Source organism: Strix aluco, chromosome 2 (genome assembly GCF_031877795.1).
Source record: "Strix aluco isolate bStrAlu1 chromosome 2, bStrAlu1.hap1, whole genome shotgun sequence".
Lineage (NCBI taxonomy): Eukaryota > Metazoa > Chordata > Aves > Strigiformes > Strigidae > Strix > Strix aluco.
The window spans coordinates 135,271,460-135,296,655 of record NC_133932.1 but is presented as its reverse complement, the minus strand read 5'-3'; the positions used below and the strand labels follow the sequence as shown (position 1 = coordinate 135,296,655).

The following is a 25,196-nucleotide window of genomic DNA, read 5'->3' as shown; positions in this document are numbered from 1 at the left end:
GAAGTGAGACATTGTGGAATTGCCTGTGTTGGTGTTGCTGCTATTGTAGTGGTTTTTTAGATAGTCTTCGGTTCTTTCAGTGCCAATAGAAGCTAAACATCTCACAACGTAAGTGCCTGCATTTTGCTGGCTGGAAGCTACTGAATCTTTTGAAACCATGTCAGTCTCCTTGTTAGTTAAAGTGAGTACAGGAAAGCAGACATGCCATCTGTTTGGGAGTCTTTTGGCATCTCTGTTAACTCAAAGCTCTGCTTGGTTGCTACTTTTTATAATTGGAACTTCACATGACACTTCTACAACCTGCTAGTTGAATATTTAAGAATAGAATACTTGTTTAATCAAATCAAATTAGACAGCTTGGAAATATGTATACTCCCCTAAGGAAAATAAAGTTCTTTGGAGTTTAATTACCTTTCTGGTACCCTGTGTGTGCCTGGACAAATGAAATGCATCTTCTGAGAAATTATTTTTGTTGTATTTTTGCATTCTCATTCATACTGTGTCTTTTAAAAGATTTTCAAGAAATCTTCCCTGCTAGGTAACTTGGAAACAAAAACGGTTTCAAGAAATAGTTTTGCTAACATTGTTTCACTGTAGTAATAGTAAGCAGAAATCAAATAGTACATGCAGTCTGTTCTGGCTCATTCTACATCTTCTTCCCACCAAAATGTGTTAAAGAGGGTTACAAAGCTAGCAGTAGTAAGAAAGTAACCACCTCAAAGTCATATTTCAGGTTAGGGGAAAAAAAATTAAGGGGTAGAATACATAATCTAAAAAAGTTTTGTATTTAAAAGACAAAAAGAACAGTGACGTTTCCAAGGCTAGCTACTGGAGCACATACAGGCATTTCAGAATTGTCTGATCTTGAAGAAGTGATTTTTTTTTTTCCCTGTGTTGTATGTTTTAAATATTGAACTTGTTGCCACTTAATGTTATAAAGATAAAAAATATAGATACATTTAAAAATAAAATAAAAACCAAACAGGTACTAGACAGTCATGGAAGAAGCCTGATGTAGTCTGGTGTGTTTTTTGCAGGAATATTTGGCATTAGCTGATCTGAGATAACAGTAAACTACTGTAAAGTTTTCCTTGGCATTTTATAATTTATAGAAAGATTTAAGGTCTTTTCTTCCACTCTGCTTGACAAATACAGACACCGACAGACTGAAGGATACACAAAGAGCTGTGATGCAGTCTTCGGCATCTGACATCTTTGCAGATGTGACTTTTAGGTACCTCAGGAACCAAATAGTTGTGTGAAATGGCATAAGGAGGAGTGAAATGCTGCCATGGCCTTTTAAATTATGCTGCTACTTGTCCTGTCTGAACACCTTCTATTGTCACTAAACATAGGAAATGTCTGTCTGTTGCATTACTGTGTCCTCATAGAAAACAGGATCAAAATTGTATGCTTTGTTTGCAGCTAAAAGTGATAGGTCTGATCCTGAAGTAATTTCCTGGAAACTATTTCTGTGATGTGGAGTTATACCTTAAAATTATCTTTTTTCTGGAGCTTTGCCTCATCATTATTGAGAACTTCAAGCATGCCAGAAGATTGTAATTATTAGTCAGTTTTTGTCTTGATGCTTAATTTGGGTAGGGGTTCTAGAAGTGGCTGGTTTCAGTCAGGGTTGTGGAGATCTGCTGGCATCAGACTTGGTCTGGGAACAAAGTCTGAGTGCATCTGACCTCTTATATCACAGAGGCACTGCAGCGCTCAGCTGTGATTCTTTGTGTGCTGATACCTTAAAGGCCAGTTTCATTTCATTGCCATAACCCATGTGGGAAGTGCTAAGGTATGAATAATTAAAAATCCAGGTCATTTTTCACTGGGATGAGGCAGTCTTTTAGCAACTGAAGAACATATCAAGCATGAAATGCAGCTGCCCTTGTTGGATCTTCAAGAGTACTTCTGGATTCCTGAAGGATGTAAAGCCATGAGTGAGTTTATCCTCACACAGCTTCTGTACAGCTAAAGCCGACACTCAAGTGCAGGGCCAAAGGGCCGCAGCACTGTGTGTGGTGAATGTTAACATAGCTGCGTGGCTTGTTGATTGAGTCTTGAATTCAAACCAGCAGGCTGGTTTACCCCAGATTGGGATGCTTTTAATTAGGTTAGGGAGCCAAATTTCAGAGAAGTGGAAAAGTTAAGAGTAAGTTGGGCCAGATGCACTTTTAATCTGCACATGTTCAAACAGTTAATTTGATATGTTGGTGCTGTATTTTTAGACGTACTCATTTGCACTGATAAAGAAGACTTCCATTATCTTGTGTGTGGTTCACACAGTATTAAGTCATGCAATATAAATTACGGGCAGCGTAAGTTCTGATGTAAAAAGTTTCACTTCTCAGGCCCGTGAGTAAAGCAAAGTTTATATCAAAACCAGTTCTGCTGCAAGACTGCTTCCAAATTACCTTTCTTGATGAACTGTGGTGTCTTTCAATTCTTTTAAGTGTGACAAGCTGGATTTGCAAGTAAGTGGAGGTAAGTATTGCTGAACAGGCATACGGATAATTTTGGAGCATTTGGAAACCACTTGTTGAATGAATGTAGTCTAAAAGTGGTCCTCACTCCTGTGGCGTTGCTCCTGCTTCGAAGAATGGGAAAAATCAGAGTTTCAGTTCTAGCAGACTTAGTATAACTGAAGGTGGTTATTGCTTTCTGCCTGGTAACAGATAAGCCACCTACGACAAAGCAGTCTGAAAAATCGTGACACAAACAAGTGAAGAATAACTTTTCACTGACATTAACATCTTCCAATTCAATTGGGAAGTCTTTAATCATATTTGGTACTCTGGCTGAGATAATGAAATGGCAGCTTTGGGAAGAAATCTTGGCAAACTTAAATCAGATGGAGGGAGATGGTTTGTTGAGAAATCTAATAGCTGTCAAAGCAAAGTTGATTCTTTGTGGTAGATTGAGTGTGTGTTAAGTGTTCAACTATATTGCTTAAAGAATGTTTTTTGCCATGAACTTATCTTGAACTGTATTTTTACGTTCCACATTCTTGAGAATATTTAGCTAGAATCCTGGCTTATTTTATTCTTGATCACCAAAATAATGCTTTTGCCTTCACTGGGTCAGCAAATATTACTGTGCGTAGATTAAGAATTAGATCAGGTGTTCTTTAATAAATTTAGATACTGTTAACACGATTCCTGGGAACTAGAAGCTTTTACATGCTCCTGGCCAGTCTGAGAAATCAGACTTTGTTTACTGCAGTAGATGAGACCACTGACCCCAGACATCTACAGCTGAGAAGTGTTTCTGTGAAGACATACTAGTCTGAATTTACTCCCATTGGAACACTATTCTCCTGATGAGATTATTTTTCAAAACATTACTTCATTTTTCAATAAGCGGGGACCTGACCTGTATAAAGTGTCCTCTAGTTAAAAATGATCCTTCAGTGGCAGGGAGATTTAAAGTTGTGATAGCGAGGTTGTCGGCTCTGTCCTTACAGATAGTCATTGCGTTGTGATATCCATCGTGGCTTGTATGTAGCAAGCCTTGAATTCACAGAAATGCACAATTTACAAAAGCTGTCCGTGTTGTGTGTTCCGTGGATTGCTAGCTGTGTTTCAGAGGTGTTTTGAAAGCGTTATTTGCTGAAGTAGTAGAATATACATTTATAAATATATAAATGTATAAATCGGTGACTGTTTTATCAAGAACTGCCTGACTTTCATAATATGGGTTTTTTCTCACTTTTCCTGCGTGTAGCCTGTACATATTGAAGCTATTGTACATTCTCCAAGAGCAAGGTCACAGCAGTTACACTTCTTAATAGAAAGATGGCAGTGCTTCTGCTTTCGATTATCATCTTGTTGAGCTATTCAGATAGGCATTTTGAAAATACATTTCATAAAGTTAAACTGCCAATATGTTTTCCTTTCCCAGTAAACTAATTATCTTTGTATTGTGTAAAGCTTGAATGAGGATATGCTTTTTTCCCTTGGCAGTCTGTATTTTTGTCATCAAGTTTGTTTTACAAGTGTAGCTCTTTCTCTCAAGTAGAAACTAAAAACCATATAGTAATCAAATCTGAATTCACTTGTGATTTGTGATTCATATTCATGTCTTAATCTCATCTCTAACAAAGCAAAGTGCACGCTTGTAATCCTTCTTTTCTGTCTTTTCATTTGATTTCGGCATTGCTCACCAGGTGGGGATCTTAACTTTTTCACTTAAAACTTTTCCAGTTATGCTGATTGTTGGCAGACTAGTTAGCTGTTCCCGGTAGGCTAGTAGTCACCCAAAGGTCAGTTTGCGGCCTCCACCATCAGCTGGTAGCTTGATCTAAAAAGGATTCAAAGTGCTGTGTGTTGCTCTCTACTTGAGAAGTTGGGTGGTGACGGCGGTTTCATACTGCTGTGTTTTAGTTGTGTTCCTTCCAACAAGCACTCAGCTGCTTAAGATCTGTGCTGGTCTCTGTTCTGAAGCTGATAGAGCTGTGGTGCAGCTTATCAGAGAAGGAAACAGGTTTTGAAGCTGTGTGGCCAAAGCTTCTTGTGCCTTGGTCTTCTGGTGGAGTGGGAAGAGGTTGGAAGTGCTGCGTATTTTGGTGCCTGTGACTCTTTAGCAGCCTACTTTTCCTAATACTTGATTCAAAGTGTCCTGGGGAACAGTGATTTCAAGTGAGCTGGCTGGACAGTGGTAGGCCTTCTCACTTAAAAGGCTTTCAAGGTTTGCTTTCTTCAGGTTCAGAAAAGTCCCAGCACTTTTAAATAAGGCAAGCTTTCTCCTCTGGATACAACATTCCTTTAGAATGAGCAAAGAGGATGTGGTTAGGTTGGAGGGAAAACACTAGCTCCTTCCTCCCCTGCCTGCCCCCCTCACAGACCCCCAAAAGGGGGGTGAGGTTGAAATAATTCAAACTTCAGTAAATATTTAAACCTTGTTCTTGTATACGCCCCATACTTCAGTCATATCAAGCAAGAACTTGTGACTTTTTCAGGTCATTATCTTATCTGGATTGGGCTGGTTAGTTCTGTCCTTGTATAGGGTGTCCTATCCATGGGCTTAAGCTTGAAATTCATCATTTTGTAAAGCGTCCTATGTTTTGGTAGTGTTGTGTGAGGCACAGTTGTTCCCTGGATCTGATGGATGACCCTGCTATCACACCAGTGACTGTTACAGTCGCAGAAATTACATCAGTTCTTTATCTGTATAATAGTGAATAATTGGGTTGCAGCTGCATTCTGCCAAGTCTGCTCTACAGTCACCTCCCTGCAGCCATTCTGCTTACTGTCCTTGAAAATAAGAAGGGAAGGAAAAGGCTGAGTCAAATTTGTTCTCTGACAAATTCAGGGATGCAGTTGGGCAGGAGCTATCAAAGGTACTTCAGATATGGCGATGTGAAGATACAGCGGTATCGGCTTCATTTAATCAGTGGGCTAAGTCTCTGATCTTCAGTTAACTACTGGATAATTAAGCATTCTTAAAACGTGAACGTCCTTGCTGTTAATTTAGCTTGCAAAGTTACAAATATTAGTGGTCCTTGAACTTCTGCATCACTTTGATAATGAAGGTTATCTAACACAATTTCAAACTCGATTTTAAATTTTACTTACATTTGCCAAATGGGATGTAATAGCCTATTTAAATTAGGCTACACTTCAGCCTGTGGAAAACAGTTAGATGTGATGTGTAAAAATCATTATTTTACTGACTTCTTCCCTAAAGAGCTTTCTGAAGTAGAGACTAAAGTTTGAGACTTTAATACAATTTGGGATATGGCAGAAGTCTGAACAGAAGAGAGAATAAAAGATCTAAAACATATGGTGTAATACCAAAGTAGAAGCAGGTGAAAGCAGTTAAAAATGAAACAATTTCTTAAGCTTTAAAAATAGTTTGTATTAAAGACAGGCGGTTATAGACAATAAAAATTGGCCACCAATATATTGGTACATATGTGATTTTTCTGGGTACAGAGGAGTTCATAAATCAGAACACAAGAGTAAAAGTATTTGGACTTGAATTCATAAGAGATACTTGAGGTCTGAAATAAACGTATGGAATAAGGATTCTTTCAGCTTTTCCTAACAGTTACCATCTGACTGAACCAAGAATCCTGGGGTGATTTACTGCATGTTCATCAGACACTGAAGTTACTATGTAAAACAGCTAAAGATTAGCTGAGGATATAAAATTAAACGAAATCTTGATGGCTGCTAAGTACTTGTCTAAGGTCAGCTAAAAAAGGTGGGACAGTGAAGAGAAGTTCTTAGTGGTTAGAGTAGAATATTTGGCACAATTTATGAGTTGTAAGAAGGATGGTCTAATGCTTCAAACACTGAAATTAGGCTAATCTCGTTTTTAGCTTTGAAACAGACCTTTAGCTTTCCAGAATCAGTATCGGTTGGCAACATAAGCAATCTTTAAAAGACCTTTTTTCTGTAGTCAGTTTTCTGATTTTTAAATACATCAGTATTAGTGAGCAGTTTTGGTTGGAGACACTGTAGTCACAAACTTCCCGCCCGTGCTGTCTTATCAAAGCCAGTGGTTTAGTCCATATATTCAGAAGTCAGTAAGAGATGGGTTAAACCCCTTTTATTAAGAAGTAACTAATACTTTTTATAAGGCAAAACCCCACCAAACCTGACTGATCCAAACTGTAGCCATCTCACCTTAAACTGTAAATATGAAAGGGAAAAATCCTTGCAAGAGGCTTTTCTCCACTGTCTACCCCTGAGATTTCTCAGACTCACTTTCAGCAGCACATAAGCACAGTCTCCTTCATTCTGCCTTGAATCATAGAAAATAAGGCTGAAACCAACACTGTAATTTAGACAATCTTCCTACCCCAAGGAAGGATGAAGTTTATTTAGAAGGAGAATACTGAGTGGTTTGAACTTGCCTTAGAGACGATACATTAGATTTTCTTTGTGCCTGTAGCTTTATGATTATAAGATGATCTGCTTTTATCTGGATTAACAAGTAGTTTCAGCAACATGGAGTGATGGCTGGTGGTCTCGTGGGGCACGCTGCAGCTTTTGGATCGGATTGCTGCAGAGATGTCGGAGAGTCACAGAGTCTACTTCCAGCAGAAGTGTCTTCAGGCCCCTGGACAGGTACAGCTGGCAAAGGTGCTCATTGAAACTCCAGTCTGCTCATCCTGTACGGCCCCCAGACCTCAAATGTGTTTAGCCGTAGTCAAGAATACATCTTGAACTGAAAATTGAAATGGTTTGATTTAACACTGATATTTCTGTTCAGCTGTTTGCATCTTAATGATTTAGCTAGAGTGGAAATAATGGCAGCCAGCCACCGTTAGTTTTCCATATTGACTGGAAATGCATATACTGAGTTTCTTTTTTTAATGAAAAGACATTTAAACCAGAGTTGACAGTTTAGTACTCTGTCTGCAGCCTTTATAACCTTAAAAATGTGATCTACTGTAGTAAGATGATACTTTGCTTTTCAGTTTTAGAGGTATGTGTGTTTGTTATGTCTAAGACGTTTCTACTTGACTAAATACCATGTGAGAAAAAAAATCTCATTAAAGACTAACTCCAAAGTAACAGCTCCCTAAGAGTCCTGTTGATGGTGTAGTTGGGTATCTGTAAGCTTGATACCCATCAGAATGGTATTTCTTATGCAAATGTTCAAACTGACTATTTTAAAACTTAGCGTTTGTGAAGTGCTGTGAGATCCTTGAAGAACTCAAAATCTAATTCCATTGTTGATGGTAGGATGATAGTTTTAATTTGGAGAATAGGTAGACTTTCAGCCTTGTTTTTTATTTAAAAGGCTGACTCGAGGTTACTTTTCCCCATCAGAGTAACTGAACAAAGCATGTAACCTTTGCCTCGCTTTTTCCTTCTCACAGCTCTTGGGAGGGTTTAATGAGGCTTAGTACCCTAGAAACTTTCACATGGAGTCTACAGTGTAAAATAATACCAATGTTGACACTTGACTTAGCCACTCCTTTTAGCTGGGATTTCTTCCTTTTCCACCTCTGTTTGCCTGGGCGGTTTACAAGGAAATTAGAGATTCTTCCTTTCAGGCTTGCACTAGTCTGTATTTGATACTTGAGTGCATGCTTTGATTTGTCGGTCTCATTTGAGTTTCTTACAAGTAGATATATTTGGTTATGTAGATCAGCAGTACTCTAAGCCTTGACCTGCTCATACTTGTTTGCTTACTCATTGCCTATCAGCAAAACCTGCCTATGTATAAACAGACTGAAAGTTGGTTGCCCTGTGTACTTCAAAAACCCCTTCTTTGTTCCTAGAACTGCTCATGGTTAGTGGCATCCAGTTGTGTTAAACACAGGATTTCAGTGCTAAGAATAGTATCCGATTTGAATATTAGGTGCCTTTGATGGAAGAGGAGAGTTTCATGACTAGCTGTTAATAATGTGCTCCCTTCCGACTTCCATGCCAGTTTTTTCTTGGCTGAGGTTTAAGCTGAAGAGTTCTTTATCCAGCAGCTGACGTCTGCTTAGGAAGTGTGGCAGTAATTAATAGGGGATAGGCTGAAATAAAGCAGTTGATGTTGACTTGGAATTAAGATTGCAGGTAGAGAGGAGATGCTTATTCTTGGGAACCCTCCAAGCAGGAGAGATGGGAGAGAGGTATGGTGAGGCAGATGAGTTGCCATCCCTATTCTCTATTCTAAGCTCTGCTAAAATTAAATTATTCAGAGATGATTGGAAGTACCTTGTAACTTCTTCTATGACTTTTTTTTTAACTGAGAAATAGCAGTCAAAAACCTCTTCTTGTGAGACTGGGAAAACTTGGGTCTTGAATGTGTTAGTATAAACCTTGTGTGTGTTTTGAGGATGTAAGCATGATATTGTTCTGGTTCACTATGGAAAAAACTGTTCTGTCATTGTGGTATCACAAGTGGAAGAATACAACTTTTGTCTAAAGTAACATGTGATGAGACGGGCGGTGAGATACGTGTCTAAAAATGTTATGCATGCGTATGTTTTGTGGTTTATTATGGATGTGCCTCTGTTCCTGCAGTGTGGTACAGCTGGGTAATGCTGGTCATCTGACTTGTATCCCAGGGAGTCCTATAAAACAGGGTACATGACTCAAATTAATAAAAACTTCGCATTTGTCACAGTCCTTCAGGATGAAATAAGCAAAACATAGAACTTCCAAAGCAAACGTAAGCTTTTAAGATCGAGAATCCTCTTTGTTATCTTAGATCTTAAAGGCACATATTGACCATCTGGTTAAAATCAGTCTGGTGTGCAGTTTGGATCACTCTTACACAGAGTTCTCCACCTTCTGAACTCAGAGTGGGTCTTGTTTAATTTCAGCATCTTTGGCACAATTGCCATAGATCCTAAAGCCACCTTTCCACTTGCCTGCTGGCTTGTTATTCCATTCCCTTCATCACTACTAGTCCTTGTGCTCTTCCTCAGCACAGGCTCTCGTCATTGCTGACATGTCAGATGTCTCAAGTGAAGCAAGAATAGCCTCGAGTACAGTGGAAACACGAGGTGCAGAAACACCTCCAAATGGAGTTAACATTTAGTAACTTCTAACAGGTTGTGGTTTTTCCTTGCATCAAGTGAATCTTCTCTGACCTAAGATCATCTTTATGAGTCACTGTTAAAATTATTCCTTCTTTATGCCAGCTGAGCCGTGTGCTCTTTTAGACAGAAATAGAATATCTACTGTAAACCCAGGATGTATTAGGGCTGTGTTTTAAGAAGTCTACACACTCTTGAAAAGTAATATTCCATAGTCATAAGATAAATATCAACATATTTTTACAAGGGTACACTTAGAACCTCACTGAGCAGAAGCTGTGTTGTTCATAATTACTGCGTGCTAGGATGGTAGGTGTGTGGCTTTCGTACAGTGTGTAAGTACTGCTCTGAGGAGGACCAGAGCTCAACTTCTGAGTGTACTCAGAACAAGTTTCCTACTACTTGGTAACTTCTCAGATGATGTGTTTTAGTGATTATACAACAGACACCTGTAGCTTGTTCTTTTTCTTCTTTCCACTAAACATATATTACACTTATTCATTTGAATTTGTCATCTTAGAGTTGAGTATCTGTGTTATGTTTTAAAGGAGCTTAATAATTTTTTTCCCCAAAACATATCAGCAAGAATGGAAACAAGGAAGGTACATGTTGGAGTAGGATGGGCAGGCGGATGCTATTTTCATTTTATTGAGTGCTTCATGATTATAAAAATACTAAAATAGTAGTTTTCAAATGCATGTTTTGAGCAAGTATAACTAAAACCTCACACAGCAGACTTAACTTTTTGCAGCATGCCAAAGTGAGAGATTTAGCTTACAGTTGTGCTTTTCTAAGGAGCAGGGAAGAAAAATTTCACGTTGGGAACCAGCAGTTAAAGTTGTGTTCAATTGTATTCAGTGAAGCACTATATAAAATGTCGTGGTTCCTCTCCCTTAAGTTTATTGCTTGTGACCAGGCTTCATGGGCAAGCAAGATAACACACAAAGAAGGAGACATAAAAGTTGGTAATACTTTTCTCTGAGTCATAAATGTGTGTACACAGACATCCACTGACATTTTTCAAGACTTTCATGTAAATGATTATGTTATGAAAGCTGACATGAGGATGTATGTAGTTTACAGTCTTTCAAGACTAATTAGTGGAAGTTACAGGACAGAAATGTGAATATTAGCAAAGCAGCAGGCCCATTGTAATAAACAGAAAAGCTTAATTTTTACCACTTAAACTGTATGTGGGAGATGGTAGTGAGCACTGTAAAACACTTTTTATACTCTTTTCTATACTGCATGTATCGAAGAGCTCTGTGTCTAATAATAGAATACATGGTTCCCATTACTAGTGACTTAATGAAATATTATCTTCTAGTGAAACATGGCGTGTGTTCCTAATGGTGCTTTTATTGTCAAGCTTGAGTTAGTTTTACACTGTTAATTGTAAAGGTATCCTTTAAATCTAAATGCTGCTCTGTTTGTGTAGTGTAATTGTAGATATTGAAATGAATTCTTTTTGATTTGTATTTTACACTTAGGGTAATGCGTCGTGGAATTTTTGTAGCATGTGTTCATTTTGGAAGGTTTTGTTTTCTTGCATGGGGAACTAGTTGGATTTATAGATCTATTAAGCAAGGTGAGCTAGATATATACTACTCACAGTGATTTTTATATTCCTCAACTTGAAGTGACCTAGTGAGTTTGAAAGTAGCATAAAACTTGAAGCTGACGTCTTAATATTTGATCTGCTGTGATCATGACCTGTTAACCTTTAGCTTTAATGGCGCTATATAATTCTCCTTAAAAGTTGCAAATGTACTCTGCTGTGGGGCTGATTGATGATAAAATACACTTTGCGTAATCACCCCTCTAGAATGTGTGTTGTTTCTAGTAGATATTGATCTCCTATATTTGTTATCTTATATTTGAGAGACTTTGGTTTCTGATGTAATGTGGGTTTTCTGCAGATAATACGCTCACCATCTTGATGAGGAGCTACAGAACATACAGTTCCTTGAAAAGGCAAAAACTTGTTTCATGGTGTAGGTCCCATAAACATAAATTTTAGATTGTACTAAGATTACCGATTGACCGTGATGATCTCATAACCTCTGGTGGTAAGGAAGAGTCAAAAGACAATCCTAAGAAATACAGTCTACAAATATTAAAACTGTTTGAGAACTGCTTCGCTTAAGGAAATATTCCTAGATCATATGCATAAAATTATATTCTTTAATGCAGGCTGTCAAACAGTTTCAATACTTTAGGAACTAAAGTTTTGATTCTCTGATCTCGTGTAGCAGTTAAGACAGAAATAAGCTGTGCTACTTTCTTATAAGCTACATCTAGTTATTTAAAATTGTGACAAATGCTTTATTTATTAAACAGGAGATAATCATTAAGAATATATTTGCAAGGGCTGTAGTGACCGATGATGCTGTAACAGACTTGAGCCTTTGGTGTGTGTGAAGCTTGTTGAAAGGAAGGGAATCACTTACACTCTGAGTATTGTTCTGGTGTGGTAGTAAGTGAGCCTACAAGTGTCTTCTGTGTGTGAGAGATTTGTGCTCTTTCAATCACAAAATAACAATCAAAAGAAAGCACCTTTCTTAAAAGGTTATTTCGGTTTGGAAATGAGCTAAACCAATGTGAATGGCTGAATACAAATGGATAACGTGGGATCTGGTATTATGCTGTATGCTGCTTAAAATATGCTTCACTTAGTGAGAGAAATGCTGCAGCACTGGGAGAGTCATAAAGCATCCTTTAAAACCCTAAAATACGTCAGAAAATGTAATTTATTAGCTGAGTTTTGACATCAGTTTTTAAAAGGCTGGTTGACTGGAGTTGCAGAGGGTTCCTAAGTACGTCCTGTGGAGGGGGTTTCTGGGAGAAGTCAGCAAGGGAGGCTTTTTAAACCTTTACCTTCACAGAAAAGGAATCTGGGGCTTTTTAAAGTTAAGCATCTGAATAATTTTACCTTAAATGCTTTTTTCTTTTTTTCTTTCCCATCAGATTTCCTTTATATCCAAAAGGAGGGGAGAAGCTTCAGTTTGAATATGGAGTATATCTTCTCAACAAAAATATAGCACAGGTTGGTATACAGAGGGTTTTTTTAAATTAGTATCTACCATCTGCTTAGTGTCAGTATGACATGAGTGTGCATCTGCTGTCTGGTGTGCATCTCTGTGGCGAACACCTGAACTCATGGAGGCATTCTTCAAATCCTTGTCTTCCCTTTCCTTACTCCTTTGTGCTCAAGACCTTCTCTTGTGGTCCTTGGAAAAGGGTTCGCCAGCTAATAATGAATCTTTTCCTTTTCAAATAAATACTGTGAGTCTCTGCACACTGTTTTGAAAATTGTAAATGTCTTCTGTTGGGTTTTTTATTTATTCTGTCATGCTTAAAGATCTTTTTGTGTCCTTGTCATTCTCATTCCTACTTTAATTTTGCTGTATCATTACTTTAACTAGTATTCTACTCCTATACTTATGATAAGAAAAAGCAACAAGCTGGAAAACCTTAAGTCTTGCCAGTGCATGACTTTAGAGGACTTTTTTTTTTTAAAATATAATCATCCTTACTTCCTTGTTCTTAATGTATTTTAAAAAATCATCCTTTACTTTGGCAAACTCATGAAAGTTTACAAGTTTATGAACTTGTGTTTGAGATGATACTAATACCTGCTGCGAACTCATTTAGTATGGAATTCAGAAAACGTGCAGAAAGCTGGTCTGAAAGGGACCAGAGAAGGACAGATTGGGGAGGAGTGGCTGGAGACCTGCCAGTCAGAGAGGGACCTGGGGGTGTTGATTGACAGCTGGCTGAACAGGAGTCAGCAGTGTGCCCAGGTGGCCAAGAAGGCCAATGGTATCCTGGCTTGTATCAGCACTAGCGTGGCCAGCAGGGACAGGGAAGTGATCTTACCCCTGTGCTCAGCACCGGTGAGGCCGCACCTCGATGACTGTGTTCAGTTTTGGGCCCCTCACTACAAAAAGGCCATTGAATGACTCGAGCGTGTCCAGAGAAGGGCAACGGAGCTGGTGCAGGGTCTGGAGCACAGGTGTGATGGGGAGCGGCTGAGGGAACTGGGGTTGTTTAGTCTGGAGAAGAGGAGGCTGAGGGGAGACCTCATGGCCCTCTCCAACTCCCTGAAAGGAGTTCATCCCCTGCAGAGAGGGAGGGATGAGTCTATTTAATGAAGTAACAAGCGCCAGGACAAGAGGGAATGGCCTCAAGTTGCACCAGGGCAGGGTTAGACTGGCTATTAGGAAGTGTTTCTTTCCAGAAGGGGTTGTTGGGCGTTGGAATGGGCTGCCCAAGGCAGGGAGGGAGGCCCCATCCCTGGAGGGGTTGAAGAATAAGGTTGACTTAGCGCTGGGAGATATGGTGTAGTTGGGAACTGTCAGTGTTAGGTCAATGGTTGGACTAGATGATCTTCAAGGTCCTTTCCAACCTAGATGATTCTGGGATTCTGTGAATGTATCCTTAAAGATGCACCTTTTTCTTCTTCATCGTATTCTGCTTTGATGACGTAACTCTGGAAGATGAGGAAAGGTTAGATTGAGAACTCAGCTTTCTGCTGTCTGCATCAGAGTCTATTCTCTATCCAGGTCACCTAATTAAAATATCGAATAGAACTGGGGTAAAGCCTAGACCCAGGTGGAGCCCCACTTCACCAGCACTTCCATTTACAGCAGTGAACCATTGTTTAACTACACCCAAAGAGTACTTACTTGTTCTTTATTCATTCATACTTCATCAATATCCCATTTCCCCAGAATGCTTGCAAGCATATTACACTGTAAAGTGCCAAGAGATTTATTTGAATTCCAACAGAAATCCGACGTTTCAGTTTCTAACCTGTTTGTAAGGCTTGAAATTAGATTGGTCTGACAGTCTTATTCTTGAAAATTCTGAATTTTTTTTATGCTTAGTTTCTAGTTGTTTGATTTGTTTTTCCAGTTCTCTCTTCCACCACTTTTTCCTCATTCCCTACCCCAAATTGCAGTAAAGCTTCTGGGTCTTTTTATGTTGTTTGTTTTTTAAGCTTGGATTACATTTACCATTTTCCAGACTTCTGGTATCTTGCCCATGCTTAGTGTATTTTGGAAGATAACCTCCAGTGGCTTTGAAATTACTTAAAGGCTAAAATATCTTAAGATGAAGTTAATCAAGTCCTGCTAATCTTGGAAATTCACTTAACCAAGCTGTTAATATAACTTAGACTGTGACTCTTTGTTGCTAGTATTAATAATGGCAGCCAGCTGTTCACACTTGACTTTCATATGGAAGACCAGTGAGAGAAAGGGATTAAATACTCTTTCCTTCAAATGCTTTGATAGCTTTCTCTCTCCATTACTATCAAATCAATGCTTTCCTTAATCTTTTCTTATGTAAATACATTAGTTCATTCTGTAATTTGTGAGTCGTGATGCTGCTTGCTTTGGTTTTCCGCCTTTCGTTTTTTATTCCTATTCTGGCTTTTGCTGTTCAGTTATGTGATGCAGGTAGTCTGTGCTTCTTCCTTGATTGAGATTATGAATTCTTCATTGAGCCCAAGTTTGGTAGTCTTTCCAGTTCTTGTAGTCTGGGTTAGCTGACACTTGTGGCTGTAGAATTTTTCTATAGGAACTGTCACCACTTCACTTGTTTCCCTGTTTTTCTCTTTGACTTGTCATCTCTGAGTTGTTACCACTGTTGGACCTACTGAAATATCTCATTCTGATTTTGTTCTTGTCCTATTTCTGAAGTTGAACACGTGGTCACTCACCCATGTTGCCTTCCAAGTCCTTGCAGTTGGTTTCTGAAATCATTGGCATGTGTTTAAACTCATAAAAGTAAATGAAGACTTTAAGTACATATTTGTATAAAAAAGATTCCAAGTGTACATGGGGTCACTGGTGCTGGTAGAAGCTGGAGTAGTCGGTGGCCACACTTTGAAGTGGTTTGTACAACACCAGTGGTTCACATGTTAATGCTTGAGATTTTATGCTATTGAATAAAAACAAAATAAAAGTAAATTGGAATTTTTGGGGGTGCTTCTAGTTCTTGTTTAATCAGGAAAGTGTTATTGAAGTCCATATAAGTTGTCGTAGTCACCTTTGTTTTGATATCCTTGGTCAAATATTGCAGCTTTTTATAGTTCTGCCAAGGGGAAATTCCATTGTGAAAGCAGAACAGGTAGATAACGTGCAGAAATGTGTCACAAAACCTCTCTACTTGGACTGACTTGATCTTAAAAGCTGAGATTGTTTGAATCCTTTCTGTGTTCCTTTGGAGGCTGGAATTGTTGAATTTAAGCAGCTTTTAGAAGATCTTAAGGCTGCTTCAAGAGAAGTGTCCAGATATGCTTAGTTCAGGTAAATATAATTAGGTTTGGATGGAGGATGAGCAGCTGCCTCTTTCTTATCTCTAGACTGTCACAACCTGTGAGGGAATCCTTTTAAGGCCCAAAGGTGTTGGCCTTAATTCAGAGAACCAGTCCTGCAAATTATTCTCTTGTGAATAAATGCAGATCAGTTGCTTAATTCCCTCGGGGTGCTGTGGGAAGATTGGAGGTGCCTAGGACGGACAGTGCTGACTACTGGGGCGTTAAGAGAAGAGCTTGGGTCTCTGTCACCTTACTCAAATCATTCATGCAAGTGGATCACTGTGGGTGAGAAACAAAGAGCCCAAAAAAACTTCTATCAACTTAAAGAAATACTTGAAAGGATTTGTACAAGCTTCCCTGATTTCACAGATTTTATTTTTTTTTTTCCTTTCACAATTACCTGGAGTTCTGGCGGCAGGGAGAAATGTGAGTGGGGAAGAAGTGAGACTGGATTGATACTAAATAAAATTACTGAAATAAAAACTCTCCTAGAGATAAAGTGGTACTGTTTTGTAAAACAGCAGGATAATAACAATGAAAACCGCATCTTGCACTCGGGAGAATTCAGCTGGAATTAGAAGCAGTTCAGTGCTAGCTTGATAGAGCATTTATTTGGAGAAACTTGCTTTGCTGTTACATTCCAAAGTCAAAACAATGTGTGTTAATTCCGAGAGTTCATAATAACTTCCATCTGTATACGCGCACAAATTGTTTCAATCCCTGTATTTTCTATTTGTAAAATTGAATCCCTTACTAAGTTCACAGAGTAGCTTTTCAAGTTGGATAATATTGGGTAAGACCATAAATTTCCAGTTAAGATTTCAGCTCTTTGACTCTAACAAATACACAAATGTGTGATTTTTTTTTTTTTTTTTTTTTTTTTTTCCCCAAAGGGAAATTAGTGACTTATAATATCAACCAAAAAAATCACTGTCATTCCAGACTGTTGTCAAAGGTGAAGCACAATACAGTTGCTAAAAATGGGAGTGAATTGCTCAGCTCTCGGAAGCTTTAGGCACTGGTAGATCATTTAGTAGGTAGCTGGCCCCACAAACTCTGCAGCTGCTAAGTTATGGATGTGTGTGGAGTATCTGAGGAAGATGAGGCTTTAGTATGAGAATGAAATGATCTCTTGCATAGATTTTTCAGAGTAGAAGAGTTGAGATTACACCGTGAAAACCTCCTGTTGTAGGGAATGAATGTTAGGAACTCACTGAAGCGTTGTGAGGGGGTTTTTTGTGGGTGATAAGCAAACACACAGCATGGGTAAGCTCGCATCTCTCAGCAAGTTCTCATCGCTCTGGGCATAATGCGTGTAGCACACAGCTCAGCTAGGGCATAGACATGGACCTTGCTAGGCTGAGCTCTCACAAGTCCCTGAGCAGTGGTCTTGGCACTCCAGGTTTTTTCCTCTCAGTTCTTGAAAATATTTTTTTAACCTTAGAGCGTGTGGGGGTGAGAGTACAGTGGCTTTGAGTTTCGAATCTATAGAAAGAAAGAAGCTTTATTGCTGCTTTACTGGCTGTTTTGCTGTCTCTTTCCTTCATTCCCAGAGCCTTGATTGCTTGGGCCTGACTTCAGTGTAGGTTCTTCATTACATATGAAGAGATGATCTTATTTTAGTGACCATCCTTCTTGAGGTGAGTCCTTAGTGAGTACGTGCAGTGTCACTACCAGAGAATGTCTGGCCCGAAGTTGTATACAAGGTGATATTCCACGGTTTCTTTCCTGTATCGGACATTATTTCTAACCCATGTATACGTGATGTGTAGCCGTTGAAGAGAGCATGACCGTCTTGTTCATGAAACTCCCAATTCCTTTAGGTGTTCAAGAGGTGGTCTCTTGCACGATACTTGACAGGCACTATTCCTCGTCCAGTTGCAAGATTGCTTGGAGAGGAAATAATTGTGTTGTAGCTGTAGAGCTAGTTTCCTCTGGTCCTGGTCAGAAGGGGATTTACTGCAGCTATTTTCTTGCATGGGACCATCAACTTATTTGCAAATCTGAGTATCAAATGATGATTTTTGTATTTCAGTCAGCCACTGAAGGGGGTAAAAGTTAATTTGTCTCTTGATCTTCTGGATTTCTTATTGTGAGTCTCAGCCCAGCTTTGCTGTAGAACCATAGGCCAGAATTATGATCACCACGAGACCCCTTTTAGTCTTGTTTCTGTGACCTTGCTCACTACTTCCATCTGGCTTTGGTGGACGTGGCGTCAGAAATGGTGGTGTTCTGTGCTTGTCTAAATTACTGGCTCTTGAAAGGAGACTTGCAAAACTGGCTATCAAATAATTTGAACTGTTCTACAACTCTTTGATTTCCTAGAGCCAAGCTAAGCAGTGAATGTGTCTAGTTTTACCCCAGTTCATTGCTGGTGTTTCTCAGGGAGACTCTGCAGTTGGTGGCAGTCAAAGTATCGCTTCCAGATTTTGTGAAATCTTTTTGATTTGTTACACTGCATGAGTTAAGGTGGGGTTTTTTTCTGTTCAGGCTGAATGCGTGCTCAGGATCACCTCACAAGGCAAGGCTTCTCCTCTGATCCAGCCTTGATTTGTTTTGTCAGACAGCTATTGAGTGATGTTAGACTGATATTCCTATTCACGTTGGCATGATTTGCTGAGCCCTGGCCAAAGAATAGTTCTGCTTTCATCTGACAGTCATTAGCTACAGATGAACTTGCTATTTGACATGAAAAAACTCACTCAAACAATCTTTTGTCAGCTCCCCCAAGGATGTTTGTTTTCACATCAATACAATACAGATCTAAGCAAATAACTTGGGTCTAGCCCTCCTTTTGTGTGTCCAGAGTTGCTGTGTCCACGTGGTGGCAGACAACATTTACATGCTTTTATGTAACCTGCTGGAGATGTTGATCAGCTGGTGCTACTCTCGTGGGAATGGTGCTTTTTGGTTCAGTTGCTTGTCTAATGCACGAGGTAAGTAACATTCACAGAAGCATAGAAGGAAAGCAAAATACTTCTTGACGTATTTGAGTTGCAGTCAAACTGATATCTTTCTAATAGCTGCGTGGAATAGAAGTTGAATGCTTATGTACTAATGCCATATGTAAGAAATTGAACTGAAATTCAGCTCTTGAACGTGAAATGAGGCAAGATGTTCAGTTTCTGGCTCTATTAGACTATCAAACATGTGAGAAAATCAACTTTATAATAGAAACTATTAAACTTTTCCATGGGAAGTTGAGCGGCAGAAATGTTAGGAGTAGAAATTTGTTTTGGCAATAAACACTAGCGAGCAGAAGTGTCTTTAAGAGTTCTGTGGGTATCGGTGTAGATGCAGTGGTTATGACCCTTTGAGTGTAGGATACTGTGACTTGCACACTACATCTTTTATGAGGCCCCTAAACTAAGATCATAAAACGTACAGTTCAGAAAGAATGCACTGTCTGAATTTGTGGCCAATTTAACTGCATAGGGAAAAGTGTTCTTGAAAGAGCACAGGTTGAAGCCAGAGTCGAGTCCTCATCTTGTAAAGTGCCAAGCATTCATTTTAATGTTAAGAGGAAGGGACTGCACCTGAAAAACCACAAAGTACCTTCTCCAGCTGCGTAGAGCCAAAAGCTTTTAGGAGAGGTTTCATTCCTGAAAGTCTCCTAGGGTAGCAGTGGGCTGATACCTAGCCAGATCATTTAGAATTGGGGAATTTACATATGTTTTTTGCAAGCTTGTTGGAAGGCGTTCTTTTTTTCCTTTCCTATTGCCCATGCCAAGATAAAATAGGTTGGAATGAGGCTGGATTAGCTGTAACAACAGTCACCCTTTCATTCAGATGAAAGCCTGCCTATCCTCGCCCGTAGGCAATCTGTACTGATCAGCCAATGTTAACTTGCTCTGTGGAGGAGCAGATCTGGTCTCTCCAACCTGTAGCAGTCACGGCACCTGCAGCTGAGCCCAGGCGGTGCTGGAGGCTGTGCTTCTTGCTGCGGAGAGTCCAGAGCAGATGTGGTGGGGTGAGCAACATGGTTGGGTGAAATAGGAGAGGTGGCGTCACCAGATGGGCCTAGAGTCACTTCTCCAAAATAATTTTGGGGACCACCCCCTGCAAGCATGTTCTGTGTGTTAGATCACTTGTGTACTGTGTAGCTGTCATTGTCTCTGTGTGTTAACTCCTCAGCCTGCTAAGTTGTTGGTTTTTTAAATGAGTACGTGTTTAAAATGGAACCAAAATTTACTAATCAAAAGGAAAATGGATTCCTGATATAGTTAAGCTGACATAAACACATGTGATTTGCCAACTTAAACTGCTTTGTAGTATATATAAGCACTATATTTTAAAATTGAAAGAGATAGGAAAGTGGGAAGTCGGTTATCAAGCCATGACACAATGTGTTAGTATAGCAAAAAGACATAGTGTATAATTTTTCCTGATGAGTAGAGTGTGTGCTCTGGACACAAAGCTTGACTTCCATGTATAAAGTGTTAACACCTGTGGAATTCATGGCCCTCATTTGTGAGCCAGTCTCTTCCTTCAGGAGCTTTCTCGCTTTCTGCCATGTTGCCATCTCTTAATGGAAAATAAAAGTATTGCTAAAATGCGTATAGTTTCCTGAAAATTTGCTTGCTATAATGCATAAAAATTACCCTTATCTGTCATTAGCAAGCAAGTGACAAGCTGTGAATTCTCTTATTTTTTGCTGAGCTGCTGTTATTTTCACTTCTCCATCCACCCACATCCTTTGTTCTTCTGTTGTATAGTTTAATATGTATGTTTTATGCTCCATGAGACAGGGTTTGTCTCATACTTCTGTGCATAGGATTTAGCACATCAGGGCACAAATCCTGTTTTGAAAGCTTTGGGTATGACAGCTGCTTAATCATCCATAAATGCCTTTCAGGCTTATTATATACTGTGGTTGAAGTTTAGAGCAAGTTGTTCTCCAATAAAAGGAATAAAAGTGTCTGATATATATTGGCTCATTTACTTTTTTATCAGTCCAGAATGCTTGGAAATCCAGAGCTTTAAAGTATTTTGTTTTTCAAGGGACTGGAAATACTAAAGGGGCTGTTGTATCTTTCTTTGCTGGTCTTGTGCATAATTCATGTGAATGTTTCTCAAGTTAATATTGTATAAATAGTAAAAACAAGCTCTGGTTCAATTTAGCCAGTATAAGTTGCTAGTTGTTTTCAGGAAGGCCATTGCTGAACAGAGCTTGGTTTAATGTTCCTTGACTTCAGCTTTTAACTTTGAAATATCATCCATCATTTGAGAAAAGATGTCCAGTATTGGTGTGTCTTAGTGCTGTTATGTGTTCACTGAATGACGGTGTTACCCTGGTAGGAAGCAAGTCTTACACAGCTTAAGCTATTGATTCTGTACTCCTCGAATGGGAGGTTTTCCCATTTGATTCAAAATCTAATCTTTTTTAGAGGTCAATCTCCTTTGCCCACTAGAAGTATCATAATGGGTACCTGGGAAGCAGTTCAGCTTAAGTGAAATGTGGGGCTGGGAGCTGAAAATCCCCAAATTCTTCCTACATTTAGGCTCTGTGACATGTGCCACCTGAGTAATGCTTTCTTGAAGCAAGAGCCTTTTCGCTTGAAGGAGCAGGTTTCACAGACCTGGATGAATGCTTTAGAAAAACTGCCAAAAGCTCTAATTTTTACCCATTTAAAAACAAGGGCTTTCCCAACATAGCGTGAAAGAACAAATAGCTGAAGACTTTGTGTTTGCAATACCTAATGAAGTGCATTGTTTGTGCATACTGAAATAGTTCTGCAGGTTCCTTTCCTGCAACATCTTAAGGTACAAGGTAAAGCTGGACTGTTGCCACATGAGAGAGTTGCCTGGTTTTGAAGTGCATTTATCAAAATATGAAGGTAATGAGTAAATGTAGGAGGAGTGAGTAGCACCATATACAAATTTCCAAAAACTTACTTGAAAACTTTACTATATTGCTCTGACTTGTCATCAAGTGATGAAACCTCATCACTAGGAGAGAGGATTTTGTTCGCACGCTTGTGCAGATGGGTGTGGGTGCTCGTCCACCCCCCGAACTGATGGACCAGCCGTGGTGTGGCCATGCAGCCTTTCAGTCTGTCTGAGTTTGGACTCTGTGCTATAGTCACTCTGATTTCCAGCCAGGACGAGGTGGGGGAGTTCTCTGTACCTACCTGTGCACTCCTCAGACTACTGCCCTTGGTGTATATAGGTAAAAAGCAAATTTCAGATGTTCTTGTGCAGTGCAAAATTACGCTTGGGGAGCTAAATGTGTAAAGAAAACGTCATGTTCAAAATGGAGGTACAAAATGTTACTTGACTTTCTCCTTCTGGCTTTTGCACATCTGACCTTTTGTTCTCTGCCTGATGTAATGATTTTTAATACAAAAGCTCTGGATGAATGAGGTCATAGGAAGTAAGTGTGCCCGTGCCTTATAATCCAATAAACATCACTTTGTGATACCGAGCCATTTTAAGAAGTTCTGACCTGAACCTGGGAAGGTTATGCTGTATAGTTTCATCTCATCAAGCTATAATGCACCAAGACTACAGCCGAACAGTAAACATGGTTTTAGTTATTTGAGTGCTTCACTGGGGAAGGGGGGAAGCTTTTCTGAGGCCAGTAACTGCTCTATCTTCTAAATTGCTTTTTTTTAATGTTCTTTTTGTGAAATGGTCCTGGTATATGAGAGGCACCTTTATGGGCAAGGGGGCCCATATATGTTATTTTTATAATGAACCCACTAACCACCAAATTTTACAGGAATAGTTTACTTATGTAAGTGGCTGTTTCCCCTAGCCTGCCTTTGACGATGGTTTCCCATATCCTTACTGGGACACCAGACTTGAATCACGAAGGCTAATGTTTGAGACCTCTCTGGAGGGATATTGTGTTTACTCTCAGGAAGGGTTTCACGAATATGAGCGAGAGGAAACGTGGCTTTTGGCTCATCTAAATGTTTAGTTCTACAGTGTGTTCTGCATGTACTCAAACACGTACTCCTATTTCCTTATTTTCTTGTGGTCTATCTCCAATAAACACTATTGCTGTGAAACCAAAAGCCAGTATTAAATATTGCCTATTATCACATTTCAGTTTTAAAAATTAGAAGAAAATTACTTCATAAATGTTTGGCAGAATATTACAAGTTGCCGAGCATTAGTGTCCAGGCTGCTGCTGTGTTTGAGTAATGATCAGACTTTGTATTTTGGTGGATGTGAGGGGAAGAAGCAGCTTAATGTAATTCTAAAGCAAATTAAAGAAGATAGAAGGGAATTAGATCTGTTATCATAGGAGAATATAGTTTCCCTGCTCACTGCTGAATCATTCCTGTACTTCGGTTTCATACATGTATTTCCCCTGCCTTTCAGATAGAAATGAATTAAAAATCTTCAGGCTGAGAAGAGAGGAAAGGAGACAGACTGTTCTTGGGGCAGCAAGAACCAGTGTGTGAGAAAAAGTTACCATATGAATTTGATGCAGTTTGTGAGAACTCAATCAGTTAGAGCTCCATGCTGACCTAATGTGTGCAGACACAGCCATAACTTAGAAATCAACATTTCCTAACTAGCACTGGCTGTCTTGGACCAGTGACTCTGCAGCATCTCGACTGCTAGTTGTCGCTGTTACAGATCAAATTAAAAGAAGAGGAAAGTATGTCATTGATAGCAGCCTCTACCTTGTAAATGGGGGGAAAATCAAGCTAGTTTAGACTATGAATATTTTAAAAATAACAGCGTGATTGTAAGCAGCCTTTGATGGAACAGCATAAAATGGGGGAGTCGTCTCCTGCTACTGCTTTGATTGCTGTTGGTATGCCTTATTTGTTACTGCTAAATCAAAATTGTGATGGGAGTCCTTTAAGATGGTTTTAATGAAGGCTTTTTTAAGCACACTGGGTCAGCTCGAAGAATTTTAAAGCGTGTGCCCAATGGATTAATGAAGGACATGGGTCGTCAAGGCTGTTGATGTAACTTGTTTTTCTTGTTAGTTTAGTACTCTTAGAAGAATTGCAAAGTAATCAGCTGCTTTTCAGGGTGGACCTCTGAACAGCGTTGAAACGCACTTGGGAGAGGGAGGCAGGCGTTGGCATATCAATGTACAAGTCAGCATTTTCATAAAAATAGCTGTGTATTTGAGCACTTCCTCTTGCTTGGATGGGGGCTGTCACTTCTGTGGCAGTCCCCTACATGCTCCTTCTGAAAGCAAGACTGAGGACTTGAAAACTTGTTATAATCACAGTGCTTTCTATGTTGCTTTTTTCTCTGCTATTTCCCCAAGAAGCTTTAAAAAAAAAAAAAAAAAAGTCTTGGTTAGATTTACTTCCAAACTGTGATAGATGTATACTGACAGTATTTTAAATCTGAAAAATAAAAATGAATTTCAAATGTTTAGTTTTGAGATATGCTATCTAAAGAGCTAATTGATACCACAGTGTGCTTCACTTATGTTGCAGCTTAAGGGTTTTTCAGTAAACCCACATAGCTGTTCAGAGCTAGAACAACTAGCTAGATGTAATAAAACAAAGGCAAGCAAGATGTTAAGAGTGCAGATAATCTAAAATTTTATAATTTCCCCCAAAAGGTATAAACACATACAACTGTTTATATAGCAGCAGGCACTATTTCACTGATCCCCCAAGGTTGTTTATATAGCAACAGGCATTATAACAACACTTTCTGTTTTCATTATTGCAGTGCTTAGTCATCTGAATCCCAGCCAGTGCTCCTTCATACTCTGAAAAGTCATCCAGGATCTTGTAAAACAATTAACTATGTCATTTTATTAAAACTTGCATTTTATATTTCTGTCCCAGCATTTGACATTCTCTGAAAACCTTATGTAAATGCTTGGCTTCTAACCAATACTGCAAATTTGATTGAAAGAACACTTTTGCTTCTATTTTTGTTTGTGGGTTTTCACATTTGTGGAGCAGATGTCATTTTAAATGCTTGATGCTATCAAGAAAAACTCCTTATTGAACTGAAAATAATTCAAAATTGCTCTTGACTGCTTAACAGTGCATATTGTAGTAGTGTCCACCTCTTGTATAGATACATCAAAGATCAGTTGCCTGCAGTACAGACAGGAAAGTGCAAAAATACGGAGGTTTTTGTGTAGACTTGAGTATTATGCATAATGTGTACTGAATTGTCTGGTATTTTGAACTTTATTAACGTAGTCTGAGCTGTAAGACTGCTTCCACATGTCTTAGAACAAGATGAATATGGCTGAGGAAACAATATGGTAAATGATGAACAGATGAGTTCAGAATTGGAATCATTCTGCACTCCTAAAAAAGGATATTCCAGTCCAGGTACTCGGTGGTTTCTGGCTGGGAATAGATGTATATGCTTGTATACCATTAGTCATTAAATACTGTTACAGGAATTAGTATGAGAAATGGGCTGCTATTCTTT

At 39.1% G+C, this 25,196-nt stretch overlaps 1 protein-coding gene across 10 annotated transcripts in view; it reads left to right on the top strand.

The window, feature by feature from the left end:
* UVRAG (UV radiation resistance associated) overlaps positions 1-25,196 on the top strand; it is a 97,933-nt gene that overhangs the window by 52,694 nt on the left and 20,043 nt on the right. For all 10 annotated transcript variants that reach the window (XM_074816500.1, XM_074816496.1, XM_074816494.1 and 7 more), the window contains one exon: positions 12,461-12,539. In XM_074816500.1, coding sequence (XP_074672601.1) covers positions 12,461-12,539 — 79 coding nt within the window. The remainder of the gene's footprint in view (positions 1-12,460; positions 12,540-25,196) is intronic.